At 36.9% G+C, this 19,844-nt stretch overlaps 1 protein-coding gene across 6 annotated transcripts in view; it reads right to left on the bottom strand.

Annotated features, from left to right (window-relative positions):
- garnl3 (GTPase activating Rap/RanGAP domain like 3) overlaps positions 1-19,844 on the bottom strand; it is a 121,563-nt gene that overhangs the window by 90,297 nt on the left and 11,422 nt on the right. The window contains exon 1 of one of the 6 annotated variants that reach the window (XM_057818908.1): positions 3,820-4,053. The exons of the other annotated variants lie outside the window; for them this stretch is intronic. Within the exon in view, the coding sequence (XP_057674891.1) occupies positions 3,820-3,869 (50 nt within the window). The 5' untranslated portion in view covers positions 3,870-4,053. Of the gene's footprint in view, positions 1-3,819; positions 4,054-19,844 lie in introns of those variants that run through there. 6 annotated transcript variants of the gene reach the window in all.

Genomic DNA, 19,844 nt, shown 5'->3' with positions numbered 1-19,844 from the left:
TGTGGCTTTGTATATTGTGACTAAATATTGCCATCTAGTGTATTTGTTAAGCTTTCAGTAAATGATACTGCAGCCATGCCCCAATGCATGACGGGAAGTGGAACCATGATGGGAAGTACAACCATGACTGTGCGTCGTGCTACCAATGGATATATCTTCTCTGGTTTGGGAAATAACTTAAGGTGTTGAGACAATGATCATTTGCCACCTTGCTTACCCACAATGCTTCCCATGCTATTTCTAATCAGAGGGAGACGGATTGCAAGGTTTAGCCAATTGAAGAAAGGTTCCAAAGGCTGCCAAAATTCACTCTACTCATTTTGCGCTGCCTTTTATCTCTCTATATAGGTAAAATGGCGTCATTACAGATTGAGCGCGACAATGAGTGACAGGGTCATGCAGCGCATATTTTAATAGTGTTAAATATCTAAACATGGCACATTTTTTGATAAAATAATTGCCGCCGTTATCGGGATATATTTGATAACCCTCCTACCTTAAGCCTAAATTAAAGACTCTGGATGAGTAACATATTATGTCTGTAACGTTGAATACAATTAGAAAACGATTTAAAGGGTATGAAACGGCAAAGGGGGTGTGAGACATCAATAGAACCGTTATGTGCCAAGATAAAAAATATTGATAAAGTTAACAAAAAAATCAATCACATTAATGAGCAATTATGGAAAATAGATCGAAAATGAACATTTCCGAAAGTGTTCTGGAAACCGCCGAATGGGGCGGGGACGTCACTACAAGTGAATTAAAGTCGAGGCGGAGCCAGGTGCCATTGTTTTTTATCGACGAGAGAGTAGTGTTCGGGTTTGTTTGACCAAAACATCACTAAAATGGTTCAAAACTGCTGTGCTATGTGGTGTACAAATAGCTATTTATCGGAATATAGTATCCATGAGTTCCCGAATGCGAAAAAAAAAAGCTGGACTATGCAGACAATGGGTAAAGTTCGTCCGTGCACAGAGGGCTAATTTCCTAGACCCAGCCTCCGGCACGGTTTTGTGTGGTGCGCATTTTCCACCTGAAAGCTTCTGGAACTATGGACAAGTGAAATCGGGTTTTGCTAAAAGATTGCTGCTCAAAGCAGATGCGGTGCCCACCATACACTAGTCACCTAAATGTCCCGAGATATCAAGAAAGAGGACGATGACTGGCAAAGGAGGCTAAGGCTAAGCAAGGGAGGGGAGCAGCCAAGCTCGACATGGCCAGAGTGAGTACTCTTTTATAATAAAAAAAAAAAATCAAGCATTGGATACAGGACTGGACACATGTATAAATTATCGCTCGTAAAATATATAGAACAAATCCTCTGATCCCATTCATATTTGTGTCTGTTGGCAGAGCGAAAAGCTATGATAGCGCAATAAATGATAATTATTCTATACATTACTTTATTTTGCGGTCACGGTGTATTAGTTTCACAAAAAGAAATGCAAAACAAATCATTCGTTGTCTCCCACACGATCTGCTGCCGATGTTTCATCAGTGTCATTGCTCCCCTCAATGACCGTTTCATTACGCTGCATTGGCGTTCGTTTGGGCTCAAATTGGTATCCTAAAACACCAATTAAAGCTTCGTAACTCTCCTCGTCACCATTAGATGAACATTCGTTACGTCCTTCTACGTCGGATTCGTTGCCGAAACTAGAAACGAAATTGTCAAACACCCCTCAGTGTCAATTCTGAATTCTCTTTTATTGACAACGAGGGGTGTTTCTTCATGAGGGAACCTGGAATATGTGCAGGACGAACACAATGCATCAGCATAAACAGCTCAAAACACCGCTAATTCTCCCCTCACTAGAAGGAATTATATTGCTGCAGACAGGCGCTGCCCCCCTAGTGGCTGGTGGCGCACTCTTCACTTGTAATGACGACATGCACACAATCTGCCAGATCTCAGGTGCCGGTCGTTTTAGCATGACAATCGAGCCAAATTTCTCTCATTTTCTTGTGTGTAATTACACGAAGTGGCATGATATGAATACAAAAGGCATGCGGTTATGGATAAATGATGGAATATTAACATTTTCCCAGGGCATGACATACTCTTTAATTAAAATACATGTATATTAAAAAAGGGCATGGCCGATATTTTTTTGCCGATTCCGATACTTTGAAAATGACGTGATCGGACCCGATCGATTGGGACAGCCCTAGTAGTAATGTTACATTACCTTAGAAAACTTTTGGAAAAAAATGTACTTTTACTTGAGTAGTGTTGTAAAGAAGAAACACTACTCTTACTCCACTACTTTGAGCGAAACTTGAGTGGTCACCTTTTCCTATTTATTCTACCTATTAGATTTCACTTTGTTTTTGCCAGCACAGTGGCAATACCAGTTTCACCAATGAGGCATCGCAACAGTAATCACATGACTCCATTATCGACGTGCGGATTACCGGTTTCAAGGTATACCGTGGTATGACAACGTCATGGTTTCAAACCGCAAAGGTTTTTCAGCATACCATCCCTTCGGTATTAGCTTTTTTTACGTCCAAAAAATGTGGGGAGAAATCACTCGCGTGCAGCTGTCGGCTGTGCTACACGATGGCTGGAGGAGGTGGAACTCCTGAACTTTTTCCCATATCCAAGAAAATGAAATCACTGGTATGGGAATACTTAGGCCACAGAAAAGTTACAGACGGCTGCGGTTGAGAGGAGGAAGGCCAACTGACGTGTAAAACATGGAGGGTGGCTGCCGAGGAGGCAATACCGCCATTATGATTTCGCACCTGCTGTCAACACTGTTGTTGTACAACACACCTCCTAGCATGCATGCAGATGTAAATAATAGGGCAGTCAAACGATTAAAATTTTTAATCGAGTTAATCACAGCTTAAAAATTAATTAATCGTAATTAATCGCAATTCAAACCATCTCTAAAATATGCCATATTTTTCTTTAAATTATTGTTGGAATGGAAAGACAAGATGGATACATACATTCAACATACTGTACATACTGTAAGTACTGTATTTGTTTATGTATTTGTTTTGTTTATGTGTGGCAAAATTGATTTTGCCATGTGATATATATTTTTTTGCCATGTGGCAAAATTGATTTTGGTTTGTCGCATTTTTTTGGGAGCGGTGTGTGGGATTTTGTGGGGTATATGGGAGTTTTGCAGGCCATGCACGTCCATGCCATTGACGGCTATGCACGTCCAAATTTTCCATTCATTTTAAATGACAGAAAAACGTGTATGGCTGTGGTTTTTGACCAGACACTTTACATTAGAGTGCACTGACATTTAACGGACAACCAGGTCAGAAAAATAATTTTGACCCATTCTAAAAATAGCTTTTGTTTGTTTGTTTGTTTTTTTGTTTTATTGCTTTACAACTTTTATAGACAACATTTTACCAGAAAATTCTTGAATTTAAAATCATACTGTATAGGAAATTCAATTACATGCAATGACACTTTTCAGCCACCTGGGGTGGAGGGGACTGCCCCCCTGAAAATCCGCTTATGGGTAGCACTCTCCCGGTTTCAACTGATTGGACATTTATTTCTTGTCAATTGCAGCCAATGAGTTAATGTTCAACACGTTTGAAAAGTAAACAGAAACAAAGAGTGATGGACACTTTACACAGCATTTTTGTCTTCTCCATCACTCGTTTTCTCACAACATATGATGTGCAAAGTGAACCCGCAGCTCCGGCAGCACGGCGCTGATTGAATTAACTTGAATGAGCGTTGGAGAAGCAGCGAGCTAGAGGAGAAGGAGCATGCAACAGATGCAAACAGGAACGAAAAAGCAGCAAGCACAATTGATGAACATGGTGACGGTGGTTTACCGCTGATTGAAAGTCAACAGTTTGGCGGATGCTGGATCCACGCTGTTCATGTCTACTCCAACAAACTGATGGAACTGACCAAAAAAGAAAGAAAAAAAAAAAAAAGACCCCCCCCTACTCCTCCATGCTAAGCGAGCAGCATCCTCATCCCTATCATCTTCACATACTGCGGTGCCACCCGGCCGAGACCAGCTGAGTGGGGGGAAAAAAAAGAATGCCAACAGAATCCGAATCGGTGAGTTGTTGCCACCCTCCCTCCCTCCGCGCATCAATGGCGCGTGTGTGAAGGCGACACTTTTTCTGTTTTGGGGGGGCTGCAGGCTCTGCGGGAGTGAAAAAGGCACCCGTCAGAAGCCCCTCCCCCTTCGCCCCTTTGCTCCTGTTACGTCAGCGGCATCCGCGCCAAGCGTTTCTCTTTGCACTTAACGCTCGCCCCGAGCGCAAAGTGAGGTCAGGATGCAGGATAACACAATCACATTCAGGCTTCCGGAACACGCGGCAATAGGAAGGGGAATGTTTAACTCATTGGCTGCATTTGACGGTGATAGACATTCAATCCATTAGAACTGGGGGGGGGGCTTCCCAGTTCCAAATATATGAAAGATAAATTATAAGTGAGTAAAAGAATGAATGTTTTATGGACTGAGGGGATACATCATTGTTGAATGTTCCTTGAATGAGCCGATTCGGTTTTTTTGAATGAATTAGTGATTAATTGAGAGAATGAATATTGGATGAATGGATAGCTATGTGAATTGATAGCTACAGTGGTTAGCATGTACAGTTTTGAGATCAAGGGTTCAATCCATCTGGTTTCATCTCAAAGACATGTATGGCTCCTAATTGTGCCCTGTGGCATAGCCCCGCCCCCTTCAAAATTAAGACTTTGCCAGTAATGTCACATGGCATTTTTTTTGCTATGTGGCATATATTTGCCACGTGGCATTTTTTTTTTTTTGCCATGTGGCATTTTTTTCGCCATGTGGCGAAACTGATTTTGCCATGTGGCTTTTTTTTTGCCATGTGCCCAAATGGATTTTGCCGTGTAGCATTTTTTTTGCCATGTGGCCAGATGGATTTTGCCGTGTGGCATTTTTTTTTGCCATGTGGCCAAATGGATTTTGCCGTGTGACATTTTTTTTGCCATGTGGCCAAATGGATTTTGCCATGTGGCATTTTTTTTGCCATGTGGTAAAACGGATTTTGCCATGTGGCATTTTTTGTGGGCCATGTGGCATATTTTTGCCATGTGAGATTTTTCTTCCATGTGGCAAAATGGATTTTGCCATGAGGCATTTTTTTGCCATGTGGTAAAACGGATTTTGCCATGTGGCATTTTTTTGGGCCATGTGGCATATTTTTGCCAAGTGGCATTTTTCTTCCATGTAGCAAAATGGATTTTGCCATGTGGCATTTTTTTCGCCATGAGGCAAAATTTATTTTGGAATCTGGCATTTTTTTTTTGCCATGTGGCAAAATGGATTTTGCCATGTTGCATTTTTTTCGCTATGTGGCAAAACGGATTTTGCCATGTGGCATTTTTTTGCAAAATGGATTTTGCCATGTGGCATTTTTTTTGCCATGTGGCAAAATGGATTTTGACATGAGACATTCAAGTTTATGTTAAAAAAATACAGCCACACATGTTTTTCTACCATTTAATATAACTGGAAAATTTGGACGTCCATAGCAGTCAATGGAAAAAGCCTGAGTTGGGTGCCAGTTGAATGTCAATGCGCTGTAATGTAAAGCATATGGTCAAAAATCACAGCCACACGTGTTTTTCTTCCATTTAAAATAATTGGAAAATGTGGACGTCTATAGCCGTCAATGGCAAAGCCTGACTTGGTGGCCATTTGAATGTCAATAAGCTGTAATGCTAAGTGTATGTTCAAAAATCACAGCCACACATTTTTCTTCCAATTTAAAATTAAAGGAAAATTTGGACATGCATAGCCGTCAATGGTAAAGCCTGAGTTGGGTACCAGTTGAATGTCAATGCGCTGTAATGTAAAGTGTATGGTCAAAAATCACAGCAAAACATGTTTTTCTGCCCTAAATATGAATGGAAAATTTGGACATGCATAGCCGTCAATGGCATAGCCTGACTTGGTTGTTAGTTGAATGTGCGCTCTAATGTAAAGTATATGGTCATAAACCACAGCCATACATGTTTTTCTGCCATTTAAAATGAATGGAAAATTTGGATGTGCATCGCCGTCAATGACATGGCCTGCAAAATTTACATATACCCCAAAAAAATGCCACATACTCCCCCAAAAAATGCAAAAACCAAAATCCATTTTGCCACATACCAAAAAAAAAAAAGCCACATGTCAAAATACATTTTGCTACATGGCAAAAGAATGCCACATGGCAAAATCAATTTTGCCACATGGCAAAAAAAAGCCACATGGCAAAATCCATTTTGCAACAGAAAGCTATTTTTATATTGGGTCAAAAGTGCCACCCGGCAAAATCAATGTTGCCACATGGCAAAAAAATGCCACACGGCAAAAAAAAAAAAAAAAATACATATATATATATATATATATATATATATATATATATATTCCACACGGCAAAAAAAAAAAATGCAACATAGCAAAATCCATTTTGCAACAAAAAGCTATTTTTATATTGGGTCAAAAGTGCCACCCGGCAAAATCAATTTTGCCACATGGCAAAAAAAATGCCACATGGCAAAATCAATTTTGCTACATGGCAAAAAAAAATGCCACATGGCAAAATCTATTTTGCCACATGGGAAAAAAATGCCACATGACAAAATCCATTTTGCCAAATGATAAAAATATCACATGGCAAAATCAATTTTGCCAAATGAACGTAATGTACAATGACCCCGGAAACTACGGCGTCAGTCGAGGGGCAAAACGCACTCGTTTGCTAGATCTCTAATTAATTTGAAACTCGCCATTGACACCTTGTGGTGTATTTCAATCCCTACCTTACGTAGTTAAAGACACTGTGGAAGAACGGCAGGGAGCCCATGCGCCAATGGTGAGCTACTAGTCTATTTTTTTGATTGAAAATTTTACAACTTTTATTAAAACGAAAACATTAAGAGGGTCCTAATATAAAATTAGTATAACTTGTACTAACATTTATCTTTTAAGAACAAGTATTTCTATCCGTGCACCCCTTTACCAGAAATAATGTTAATAATGTTAATGTCATCTTGTGGATTTATTGTTATAATAAACAAATACAGAACTTTTGTACAGAATGTTTAATGTATATATCCATCTTGTGTCTTAATTTTCCATTCCAACAATAATTTACAGAAAAATATGGCATATTTTATTGTTTGAATTGTGATTAATTACGATTAATTTTTAAGCTGCATTTAACTCAATTAAAAATTTGAATCGTTTGACAGCCCTATATTGACCCTTTCAGGGACAGTGGTCACAACAGTGGACAGCAGTTCAAAAGTTATCGAGCAAGTGACTATTTTTCATAGATTGTTCAATCCAGTTAAAAGGATTGCGTGTCTAGCATCATCAATGGCAGCCAATGAGTGCCCTGTGAGGGTTAAAAATATATATTGCATCAAATGGTTAAATGAGTGCCTTGTAAAGGGTTTAAAACAATACTGTGGATGTTTCGCCATAAATGTTTATCTCCTTTTGCAACCCCCATCAATCCAGAATTCTCCTCTGGCTCCTTCATTCATTCACTCACTGTCTCTTCCACCATTCATTCTCAAAAGACACAGGTGAAACAGGAGCTCAGGTAAATACGATACCAACACAAAAGGCCGCAGCCAACTCACACACACACACGAGTAAAGGTGAGTGTATGCAGGAATTGTCGGGTCGGGCTTCACGCCACCGGGCGCTTCATCAATATTTCATTTACAGAACCCCCCCTTTATGTGTGTGTGTGAGGGGGTTGGGGGGCTGGAAAACACCTAAAGCAACCTGAGCTACACAGCATCTATGTACGTCCTAGCCAAAGTAGCAACCTGAGTACATCAGTAGCCAGAAAATAGAAAATTTCAACTCCAAGGGCTGGCTGTGGATCTTTTCGGTGCCATCATTTAAGTTGTTATTATATATATATATATATATATATATATATATATATATATATATATATATATATATATTAGGGCTGTCAAATGATTATCGAGTTAATTACAGCTTAAAAATTAATTCATCGTAATCAATCGCAATTCAAACCATCTATAAAATATCCCATATTTTTCTGTAAATTATTGTTGGAATGGAAAGATAAGACACAAGACGGATATTTACATTCAACATATGGTCTAAAAGTACTGTATTTGTTTATTATAACAATAAATCAACAAGATGGCATTAACATTAATAACATTCTGTTAAAGCGATCCATAGATAGAAAGACTTGTAGCTCTTAAAAGATAAATGTTAGTAAAAGTTATAGAAATTTTATATTAAAACCCCTCATAATGTTTTCGTTTTCATAAGACTTGTAGGGCTGTCAAACGATTAAAAAATTTAATCAAGTTAATTACAGCTTAAAAATTAATTAATCGTAATTAATCTCAATTAATCGCAATTCAAACCATCTATAAAATATGCCATATTTTTCTGTAAATTATTGTTGGAATGGAAAGATAAGACAAGATGGATATATACATTCAACATACGATACATAAGGACTGTATTTGTTTATTATAACAATAAATCAACAAGATGGTATTAACATTATTAACATACTGTTAAAGCGATCCATGGATAGAAGGACTTGTAGTTCTTGAAATAAAAATGTTAGTACAAGTTATAGAAATGTTATATTAAAACCCCTCTAAATGTTTTCGTTTTAATAAAATTTGTAAAATTTTAAATAAAAAAATAAACTAGTAGCCCGCCATTGTTGATGTCAATAATTACTTACACAATGCTCATGGGTGCTGAAGCCTATAAAATCAGTCGCACCCAAGCGCCAGCAGAGGGCAGCAAAACTCCATAAAACAAAACAAGTGAGCTTTTTACTGTACTGTGATTTAAATCTGTCTGAGCGGGGCATCTGCGTTAATTGCGTCAAATATTTGAACGTGATTAATTCAAAAAATTAATTAACGCCCGTTAACGTGATCTTTTTAACAGCCCTAAAAATTTTTCAATCAAAAAATAAATTAGTAGCTCGCCATTGTTGATGTCATTAATTACACAATGCTCATGGTGCTGAAACCCATAAAATCAGTCGCACCCAATCGCCAGCAGAGGGCGACAAAACACCAAAAAAAAAAAAAAAAAAAGTAACAATTGGACATGACACTATGCTGTCATTTTAATCTGTTTGAGCGGGGCATGTGCGTTATTTGCGTCAAATATTTTAACGTGATTAATTTAAAAAATTAATTACCGCTCGTTAACGCGATAATTTTGACAGCCCTACTTTAAACGCAAGTTACAGTGTACACAGATCGGGACTAAAGTGAATAAGTGACTAGCAAGATGGAGTGATGTGGTGGTAATATTTAGGGTTGCTGCAGGCTTCAACAAGCCAAATTTAGGACTTTTTAAGACCATGATGAATACAGTTTAAGACCCATTTTACATCGCTGCCAGCAAAAAATTACAAAAGACTTGAAGGAAAATGACCGGGCAGCACAGGTAGTTCCCCTTTGTAGTTAGGTTATAGCGTCAAAAACTGAAACATTTAAAACCGAGACTGAAGTTCATGCGTGTTCTAAATAAAAGTAACGTCAATACATTTTTAAAACATTTCAAATTCGTATGGGATTATGGTTTGTTTTGAAAGTGTTTGCATTTAGTTTTATTGATTTTGGTGGATACAATGCCCTATAGAGGTGGGAATCTTGGGGCATCTCACAATTAAATTATGAAGACAGATATGGTCCATAAGTACTGTTTTTGTTTATTATAACAATAAATCAACTAGATTGCATTAACATTATTAACATTCTGTTAAAGCGATCCATAGATAGACTTGTAGCTCTTAAAAGATAAATGTTAGTACAAGTTATAGAAATTTTATATTAAAACCCCTCTTAATGTATTCGTTTTAATAAATTTGTAAAATTTCAATCAAAAAATAAACTAGTAGCCCGCCACTGTTGATGTCGATAATTACACAATGCTCATGGGTCGGACCCAAGCACCAGCAGAGGGCGACAAAACTCCAAAAAACACAAGGAGAAAGTGGAGATAACACTGTACTGTCATTTAATCTGTGCATTAATTGCGTCAAATATTTTAACGTGATTAATTTTAAGAATTGCCGCCCGTTAACGCGATAATTTTGACAGCCCTAATATATATATATATATATATCTATAGCGGAAAACACTCAGGTGACCTGGAGTTCCGCTCTGAGACCCCCAATTTAGTTAACTTTCAAAATTGTCCGATATGCATGTGCGATACATCATTGGAAATTTCAATTTTCTGGGGGAAGAAAAATTTTGAGCAGGAGGGCATTTTTAAAAAAAAAAATATTTTAAAATATTTTAAACCCTATCTGGAGGCGAGAGCACGCGAGAGCATAATTAAAGACGCCACGATTTTAATGAGATATTATCACGTACTTACCTTGTTTCGATCCAAAAACTCCATGTAGCATGTATCACTGAGTGTCAGGACACAGTTGTGAATGGCCACAGCTGGATTTTGGGGGGATTTTATGGGTGAAACATGGTCATATAAGAAGGGTCGCTATGCAGAAATCGCAGAGATCAAGGAGTGGTCAAGATTTTCTTTTTCATATATTTACCCTTTTTAAACGTTTTTTTTTTTTTTTCAACTTTTTTTTGTTTGGATCAATTATTTATCATCCAACATATCGGAGAAAATGCGACAGTAACCAAAAAAAAAAATAAAAATACAATTAAGCGATAGTTATGAGGTAGATACACGTGACTTTTTTTACAGACGCCATTTTTTTTTTCATTGTGACATAATTTGTTTAAAAGTTTATAATATGTGAGTGAATAATTTTTTAAAGTCGTTTTTTTTTTTTAAACAAAATATGAGACCTCAATGAATGATTCTAAGCTAAAAACGACAGACATTTTTTTAATAATAAATATAATTACCTTTGTTTTATGGCTGAGTTGAAACAAAAGCGGTTGCGCGACGTCTGTAAATTGGGGTTTTCAGGGTAAAACAGACAAATTAAAAATAGTTCGGGGGCTTCATGTGCCATGAATCTGCTATGGCAGCATATAGACATATTGTTCTATCAAACACAACAGTTGTTTTAGCTTAAAATACAGCAGTTTCTTTTGAAGAGGAGTGCAAGAGCAGAAACTGCTTTTTCAGTCTTGTCTGTGTTTTCCGCCATATATGTTATGAAGTTTCACTTAAGTTATTTAATCATTTTTTATTTTTCCATGTATTTTTATTTCTTCATTTATTTATTTAAAAAAAATATTGTTTAGTATTTTTATATATTTGTTATTTTTCATTCCGTATTATTTATATAAGTATTATTTTGAGTTAGTTTTGCTAAATGTTTATTTTTTGCTTTTTAAAGAAATTATCATTTTTAAAATAATTTATATTCAATATTTTTTTTATTTTTTTCATGCATTTAAAAAAACATTTTTTCGTTCATTTATTTTTCATGTTTACATTTAATGTGTAAAGTTGATTCATTTTTGTTTTTCATTTCTTATTATTTATATAATTATTATAGTTTTGCTGTTATTTCTAAATGTTTGCTTTATTAAAAAAATCCATTTTTTTATCATTTACTCATTGTTTATCTTTTCATGTCTTTAAAATAATTTTTCATTTATTTTTCATGTTTTTTTTATGTTTAATGTGTAAAATGTATTCATTTTTATGTATTAGTAATTTATTACTTTTCGTTTATCATTCATACTGTAATTTCAGTTAGCGTTCATTATTTATTACTAATAAATGTGTTCATTTTTTAATGACTTGTTATTCACCCTGTTTTAGTTTTTTTTTTTTTTTTAATATTTTAAAAGAAACCTTTCATTTCTTTTTATATAGTTCAAAAATGCTGCAGTTTTATTTATTTATGTATTTATCTATTAAATGTCTTTAAACTTAGATGTTAGAAACCTCAAATTGTTGTTGAATTGCCCTTCACAATTTTATATCGAAAAGAAAAAAATGCTAACCCTCAGTCGGATCGATACAAGCTTAAGCGACATCGCCGTCAATATCAGCCAACGACGGTCAAATCCGCCACCAGGGGGCTTTGTTTGGTAAGATCAATTGAGTACTTTAGACTTCCACGCTGAGGCTGACATTTTGAAAGTAACCTTCAGGCAGACATCAATTTTTGCACACGGACATGAGAACCAACCGGCCGGTACGCTCCCAGGCTCACTGCTCCCCGGGCGAGTCCTGTGCGTAGGTGGAAGCTTTAGGTTCATACGCCGCGCACAGCTCCAACCATTGATGGTAATAGACTCGAATTCCGATTGGCTACGCAATTAAACAAGTCCCTTCTACTGCTTGTTGAGCATCAAATGCCGGCAGGTCGCGGGTTTCTCCGGAGAAAATGTCATCAAGCAAACTCACGTAGAGTAACGTTATAAGATGAGTCTGTGTGCTCCTGTCAAGAACCGATATATCGTTTAAAAAAAGGTGTTGCTTTAAAAAAAAAAAAAAAGTGCCATAGATGTCGATAGACGTCCAATTCATTTTGACTGGGAGGGCGAAAAAGAATGTGTTTTGTGTGTGTGTTCAATGTATTTATTCAGATTTAGCATTGGAAAGAGTATAAAACATGTTTTTTCACTTTTTTAATGTAATGATTATATGTTTTAAACTAGGGCTGTCAAAATGATCGCATTAACAGATGGTAATTAATTTTTTAAATTAATCACGTTAAAATATTTGACCCAATTAATGCACATGCCCCGCTCAAACAGATTAAAATGACAGCACAGTGACATGTCCACTTGTTGGCGCTTTGGTGCGACTGAATTTATGGGTTTAAGCACAATGAGCATTGTGTAATTATTGACAACAATGGCGAGCTACTAGTTTTTTTGTTTATTGAAAATTTTACAAATTTTATTAAAACAAAAAAAAAAAAAATAAGAGGGGTTTTAATATAAAATTTATATAACTTGTACTAACATTTATCCTTTAAGAATTACAAGTATTTCTATCCATGGATCGCTTTAACAGAATGTTAACGTTAATGCCATCTTGTTGATTTATTGTTATATTAAACAAATACAGTACTTATGTACCAAATGTTGAATGTATATATGTCTTGTGTCTTATAATTCCATTCCAACAATAATTTACAGAAAAATATGGCATATTTTATAGATGGTTTGAATTGCGATTAATTACGATTAATTAATTTTTAAGCTGCAATTAACTCGATTAAAAATTTTAATCGTTTGACCGCCCTATAAAACATGTTAGTGCGTCATTGCACTGTTTAGCTGTGGGGATTTGCATTATAATACATGGACGCTTTTATTTCCAATACAAAAACTCCAACACACACTGTATGTGAAAAAGAATGCTGTCTTTGTAGTAGCCTAGTAGTAGTATTTAAGCTATCAAGAATTCCTGTGTACTGCCATTGTGCACGCCCCGTATGAAGAAAATGCGCGAGCATGAAAAATTTGGACTGAAATGGCTGGTTTTTTGATTGAGGAAAAACTTTTAAAAAGTTCGTCAGCATCCCCTGCGTTGAGTGACTTTCAGCAACATTGAACATACATCTTGTAAGGAGTTTTTATTGCATATGTTCCAGTTTGAAACTGTTTTCTGTGAGTGCTAATTGGCTGCAGGCAACAACAGGTGAAATCAATAGGTGATTACTAGGACAAGACACACTAAAGAGCAAACTTGAATGAACCAACCACAAACAATGACATGTTGTACAAATAACATTAATATTAAATATGAGTTCATTGTACATAATAGATACGTGACAAATTTAGTGTCGAACATTATTAAGGGTAAACACTAAACCGCTGATTCTTTTTTGTTTCCTTCTTTCAATGAAAAGTGGATGCTGGTCCCTGCTCAACAATATGGGAAGTCTGTCCTCTTGTGGTCAAGTGCTGTCATTGCATCCAATGATAAACGAATGCGCAGTTTTCAATTATACTTTATTCGTGGAGGGCGTATTTTGTTTCTTTCTAGGGCAAACTTTGAAGTCTGCTGCTATCTGACACCGCTGGACGTCCAATTCAATTCAACCTGTGAGAGACTGGCAGTGAATTCGCTACAATTGGGGAAAACAAAACAAAAACAGACAAAAAACATTATATTACGATTATTTTATATTCAAAATGTATTATATATTCATCATAGTATTTGTTTTATTCACTTCAAAGTTATTTTTTTATATCAACATGTTTTAATACAAAAATGTATTTACTGATTTAAAAAATAATAAATTTAAAAATGCAATATTGATTATCAATTAATTACATTAATATTGATGCCCAAGTCGGACTTCAGCTTGGATATTTTTTTTTAACCGCATACAAATTTTTGTCTCAGATTGATTTGTTCGAGGATTCAAGATAGTTATTATATTTTTTGTACCATGCATGCATTTTGAAACGTTGTGACAAAAAAATGGGAGAATGCGAACCGCTACTGCATTGGCATCACATAGTTCGCCATATTTATGTAAAATAAATGCTAAATGCACGTTTTTTTGTTTGTTTGTTTTTGCTTTCAACCAAGAATCGAGACATTTTACGTCCATTTCTATGTAGAATTCGGGGATTTAAGCATTTATTCACAATAATTTTCACCACAAAAACTGTTTACATCAGGCGGCCTCTAGCCTCATTCACTAACAGAGTAGCATTGTACTTCGACATATTTACGTAAAAGAACGCGAACTGCACAGTTTCTTTGCTCTTAACCGAGAATTAAGACTGTCTTACGTCCATATCTATGAAGAATTCGGGGATTTAGGAATTTATTCACAAAAAATGTCACCAGAAAAGCTCTGTTTTCGTCAGGCAGCCGCTAGCTTCATTCACGAATGGAGTAGCATTGTACTTTGACATATTTATGTAAAATAAACGGTAACTGTTTCTTTGCTTTTAACCGAGAAGATTTTGGGGATTTAAGCATGTATTCACAAGAATTTTCACCAGAAAAGCTCTTTTTACATCAGGCGGCCGCTAGCCTCATTCGCTAACAGAGTAGCATTCCACATATTTACATAAAATAAACACTAACTGCACAGTTTCTTTGCCTTTCACCAAGAATCGACTGTTTTACGTCCATATCTATGAAGAATTCGGGGATTTAAGCTTTTATCACACAAAAATTTTCGCCAGAAAGCTCCGTTTACGTCAGGCGGCCGATAGCCTCATTTGTTAACACAGTAGCATTTTACTTCGACATATTTATGTAAACTAAATGCTAAATGCACTTTTTTTGTGCTTTAAACCAAGAATCTAGACTGTTTTACGTCCATATCTATGAAGAATTCGGGGATTTAAGCTTTTATCACACTAGAATTTTCGCCAGAAAAGCTCTGTTTACATCAGGCGGCCACTAGCCTCATTTGCTAACAGAGTAGCATTGTACTTCGACATTTACATAAAATAACCGCTAACTGCACGGTTTCTTTGCTTTTCACTTAACCTAATTTGTACATGTGAGCACTTACTTTTAAATGTGTACGCCGTACGTTCAAAATGTGTACTTTTTCGTGCATTACGTTTTTTTTTCCCTCCGTTTGGATTTTGTCACTGTTTCGGCAACGAGACAATGTGCGTTACTACGTTGGTTGAATGACGCGAGAGAAGTCACAGACACGGAGAGAGAAGGGCGGGAGTGGGAAGGAGGGAAGAGTGATGTGACGCGTTTGCAAGCGCGATGCTATGCTAGGTGGCGCCAATGTTTCCTGACTAGCTGACAACCTACAATCTACGCCCACTTGGAGCTACACTAGGTATTAAATACATATAGAACTAGATGAGAAATGAGTCGACTGTTTACCAACTCGACGGCGCTGGTAAACAGCCGCCATCTTAAAGCAGTAGACTTTTCAGAAAAGCTCTGTTGTGAACCTTACTAGCGAACCCAACTAACTTTTCATCTAAAATACTCCTAAATTGGCAAAATCTTGACTTGAATCTATCTTTAAATGATGAAACAGTTTTAAAACTTTCATACACTTTCGAAAGACAGAAGGGAACTAATGCAAAAACGGGAGCAATTTTAACAACTTATCAGTTGATTCACAACATTAAATGACTTCCAAACATAGCAAAGGTTAGTAAATGTAAGTAAATGATACTGCAGCCATTAAAACCAAATGCATGATGGGAAGTGCAACCATGACTGTGCATAGTGCTACCAATTCATATATCTTCTCTGCGTTGGGAAATAACATAAGATGTTAAGAAAAAGATCAAATGCTACCTTGCTTCCCCACATTGCTTCCCATGATATTTCTAATTGTAGGGAGAGGGATTGTAAGGCTTTAGCCAATTATAAATAGGCTCCAAACGCTGCCAAAATTCACTCTACTCAATTTACGCTGCCTTTTATCTCCCTAAATGGGTAAAATGGCGCCATTACAGATTGAGCACGACAATGCGTGAGTGGGTCGTGCAACGCATGCATGAATTGCTTTAAATATTTAACGTGATACATTTTTAAAAATTAATTACCGCCGTTACCGGTACCTTAAGCCTAAACTAAAGACTCTGGATGAGTGTAACATATTATGTCTGTAATATCAAATACCGTAATTTTCGGACTATAAACCGCTACTTTTTTCCTTCATTTTGATACCTGTGGCTTATAGTCCAGTGCGGCTTATTTGTTGATTTTTTTTTTTTTAGGTAACACTTTATTTCACAGCGGTGTCATAAGACTGTCATAAGATCATCAAAATTATGACATGACACTATCATGGACATTACTGAATGCTTATGTCATTAAGTGTCATTTGGCAAATTATGTCACTCACTCAATTTTTGTCCATCTTGGAGCTTTTGCATCGATTCAAAAGTGAGATCATTTGCCGGATAACACTTAATGACATCTGTAATACGCATTCATGAATGCTCAGGACAGAGACATATCATAATTATGATTGTGTAATGACAGTCTTGGCACCACTGTCAAATAAAGTGTCAGCAAATACCATAACGAGCATTTGATGAAACAATTGGAACAGTAACTGACGAAATATTTAGCACAGAACATGATTTTTGATTGTTGTTTAAATCTGTAGTGCTGCAATGCATGCTAAGAGGCATTTTGGATGTCAACAGCAGGTGGCAGCAGAGGTTGACTGTCTCCCCCAAGGGAGCAGTGATGGCCAAATGAAGCTTCTTGAAGCAATAAAGCTTTGCACTAATTGGTTAAAAGTTTAATGATGGTTCATTTGGTCTTATGACAGTCGGTCGTATGAGTCCGCTGTCAAATAAGGTTGTACCGGTTAATATCTTTTGGTGTAAATATCCCATGATACAGTGAGGACAGCTGCGGCTTATAGTCCGGTGCGGCTTATCTACGAACAAATGGCATTTTCGTGCCAAATTAGGTGGGCTGCGGCTTATAGTTAGGTGCGCCTTATAGTGCGAAAATTAGGGTACATTTAGAAAACGATATAATTAAAATATACAGTGCCTTGCAAAAGTGTTCGGCCCACTTGAACCTTGCAACCTTTCGCCACATTTCAGGCTTCAAACAAAGATATAAAATTTTAATTTTTTTGTCAAGAATCAACAACAAGTGGGACACAATTGTGAAGTGGAACAAAATTTATTGGATAATTTAAACTTTTTTAACAAATAAAAAACTGAAAAGTGGGGCGTGCAATATTATTTGGCCCCCTTGCGTTAATACTTTGTAGCGCCACCTTTTGCTCCAATTACAGCTGCAAGTCGCTTGGGGTATGTTTCTATCAGTTTTGCACATCGAGAGACTGACATTCTTGCCCATTCTTCTTTGCAAAACAGCTCAAGCTCAGTGAGGTTGGATGGAGAGTGTTTGTGAACAGCAGTCTTCAGCTCTTTCCACAGATTCTTGATTGGATTCAGGTCTGGACTTTGACTTGGCCATTCTAACACCTGGATACGTTTATTTTTGAACCATTCCATTGTAAATTTGGCTTTATGTTTTGGATCATTGTCCTGTTGGAAGATAAATCTCCGTCCCAGTCTCAGGTCTTGTGCAGATACCAACAGGTTTTCTTCCAGAATGTTCCTGTATTTGGCTGCATCCATCTTCCCGTCAATTTTAACCATCTTCCCTGTCCCTGCTGAAGAAAAGCAGGCCCAAACCATGATGCTGCCACCACCATGTTTGACAGTGGGGATGGTGTGTTCAGGGTGACGAGCTGTGTTGCTTTTACGCCACGTTTTGCATTGTGGCCAAAAAGTTCAATTTTGGTTTCATCTGACCAGAGCACCTTCTTCCACATGTTTGGTGTGTCTCCCAGGTGGCTTGTGGCAAACTTTAAACGAGACTTTTTATGGATATCTTTGAGAAATGGCTTTCTTCTTGCCACTCTTCCATAAAGGCCAGATTTGTGCAGTGTAAGACTGATTGTTGTCCTATGGACAGACTCTCCCACCTCAGCTGTAGATCTCTGCAGTTCATCCAGAGTGATCATGGGCCTCTTGGCTGCATCTCTGATCAGTTTTCTCCTTGTTTGAGAAGAAAGTTTGGAAGGACGGCCGGGTCTTGGTAGATTTGCAGTGGTCTGATGCTCCTTCCATTTCAATATGATGGCTTGCACAGTGCTCCTTGAGCTGTTTAAAGCTTGGGAAATTTTTTTGTATCCAAATCCGGCTTTAAACTTCTCCACAACAGAATCTCGGACCTGCCTGGTGTGTTCCTTGGTTTTCATAATGCTCTCTGCACTTTAAACAGAACCCTGAGACTATCACAGAGCAGGTGCATTTATACGGAGACTTGATTACACACAGGTGGATTCTATTTATCATCATCGGTCATTTAGGACAACATTGGATCATTCAGAGATCCTCACTGAACTTCTGGAGTGAGTTTGCTGCACTGAAAGTAAAGGGGCCGAATAATATTGTACGCCCCACTTTTCAGTTTTTTATTTGTTAAAAAAGTTTAAATTATCCAATAAATGTTGTTCCACTTCACGATTGTGTCCCACTTGTTGATTCTTGACAAAAAAATTCAATTTCATATCTTTATGTTTGAAGCCTGAAATGTGGCGAAAGGTTGCAAGATTCAAGGGGGCTGAATACTTTTGCAAGGCACTGTATATATATATTAAAAAAAGGTATGGCCGATATTTTTTTGCCGATTCCGATACTTTGAAAATGGCGTGATCGGACCCGAACGATCCGGATGCCGATCGATCGGGACATCTCTAGTTAACACCTTAGGAAACGTATGTTCGGTAAATATTTCAAAATAAAAGCACGTCATGTTCAACGTGTCAAGAAAGATTTCTGGAGTAAATTTCACATACTTCAGATTAATAGCTTTAAAATGACAACCATTATGAAAAATCTGATTGATTGGCAATGAATAATTTGGCTTCAAATTTGCTAACTTGCAATTTGCAGGACAAGATGACAGTCATTTTGAATCAAAACACTTTTGATGGGCTCTAATTGGCAGATGAAAAAAAATAGCATTGGGTTTCTCACCAATGTCATATTCTGCACTTAGCTAGCTTTCAAATGACTCGTACATTGTGTGTGTGTGTGTGTGTTTGTGTGTGTGTGTGAGTGTGTGTTTTTTTTTTTATAATATTATTTTTAATTAGGGCTGTCAAAATTATCGCGTTAATGGGCGTTAATTAATTTTTTTAAATTAATCACGTTAAAATATTTGACGCAATTAACGCAGATGCCCCACTCAGACAGATTAAAATGACAGCACAGTGTCATGGCCACTTGTTACTTGTGTTTTGTCGCCCTCTGCGGTACAGTGAAACGTTCACTTGTTGTGTTTTATGGAGTTTTGCTGCCCTCTGCTGGCGCTTGGGTGCGACTGATTTTATAGGCTTCAGCACCCATGAGCATTGTGTAAGTAATTATTGACAACAATGGCAGGCTACTAGTTTATTTTTTT

This window comes from Corythoichthys intestinalis, chromosome 17 (genome assembly GCF_030265065.1).
Source record: "Corythoichthys intestinalis isolate RoL2023-P3 chromosome 17, ASM3026506v1, whole genome shotgun sequence".
NCBI lineage: Eukaryota > Metazoa > Chordata > Actinopteri > Syngnathiformes > Syngnathidae > Corythoichthys > Corythoichthys intestinalis.
Note: the sequence above shows the minus strand (reverse complement) of the source record. Positions and strands in the feature narration are given on the sequence as shown.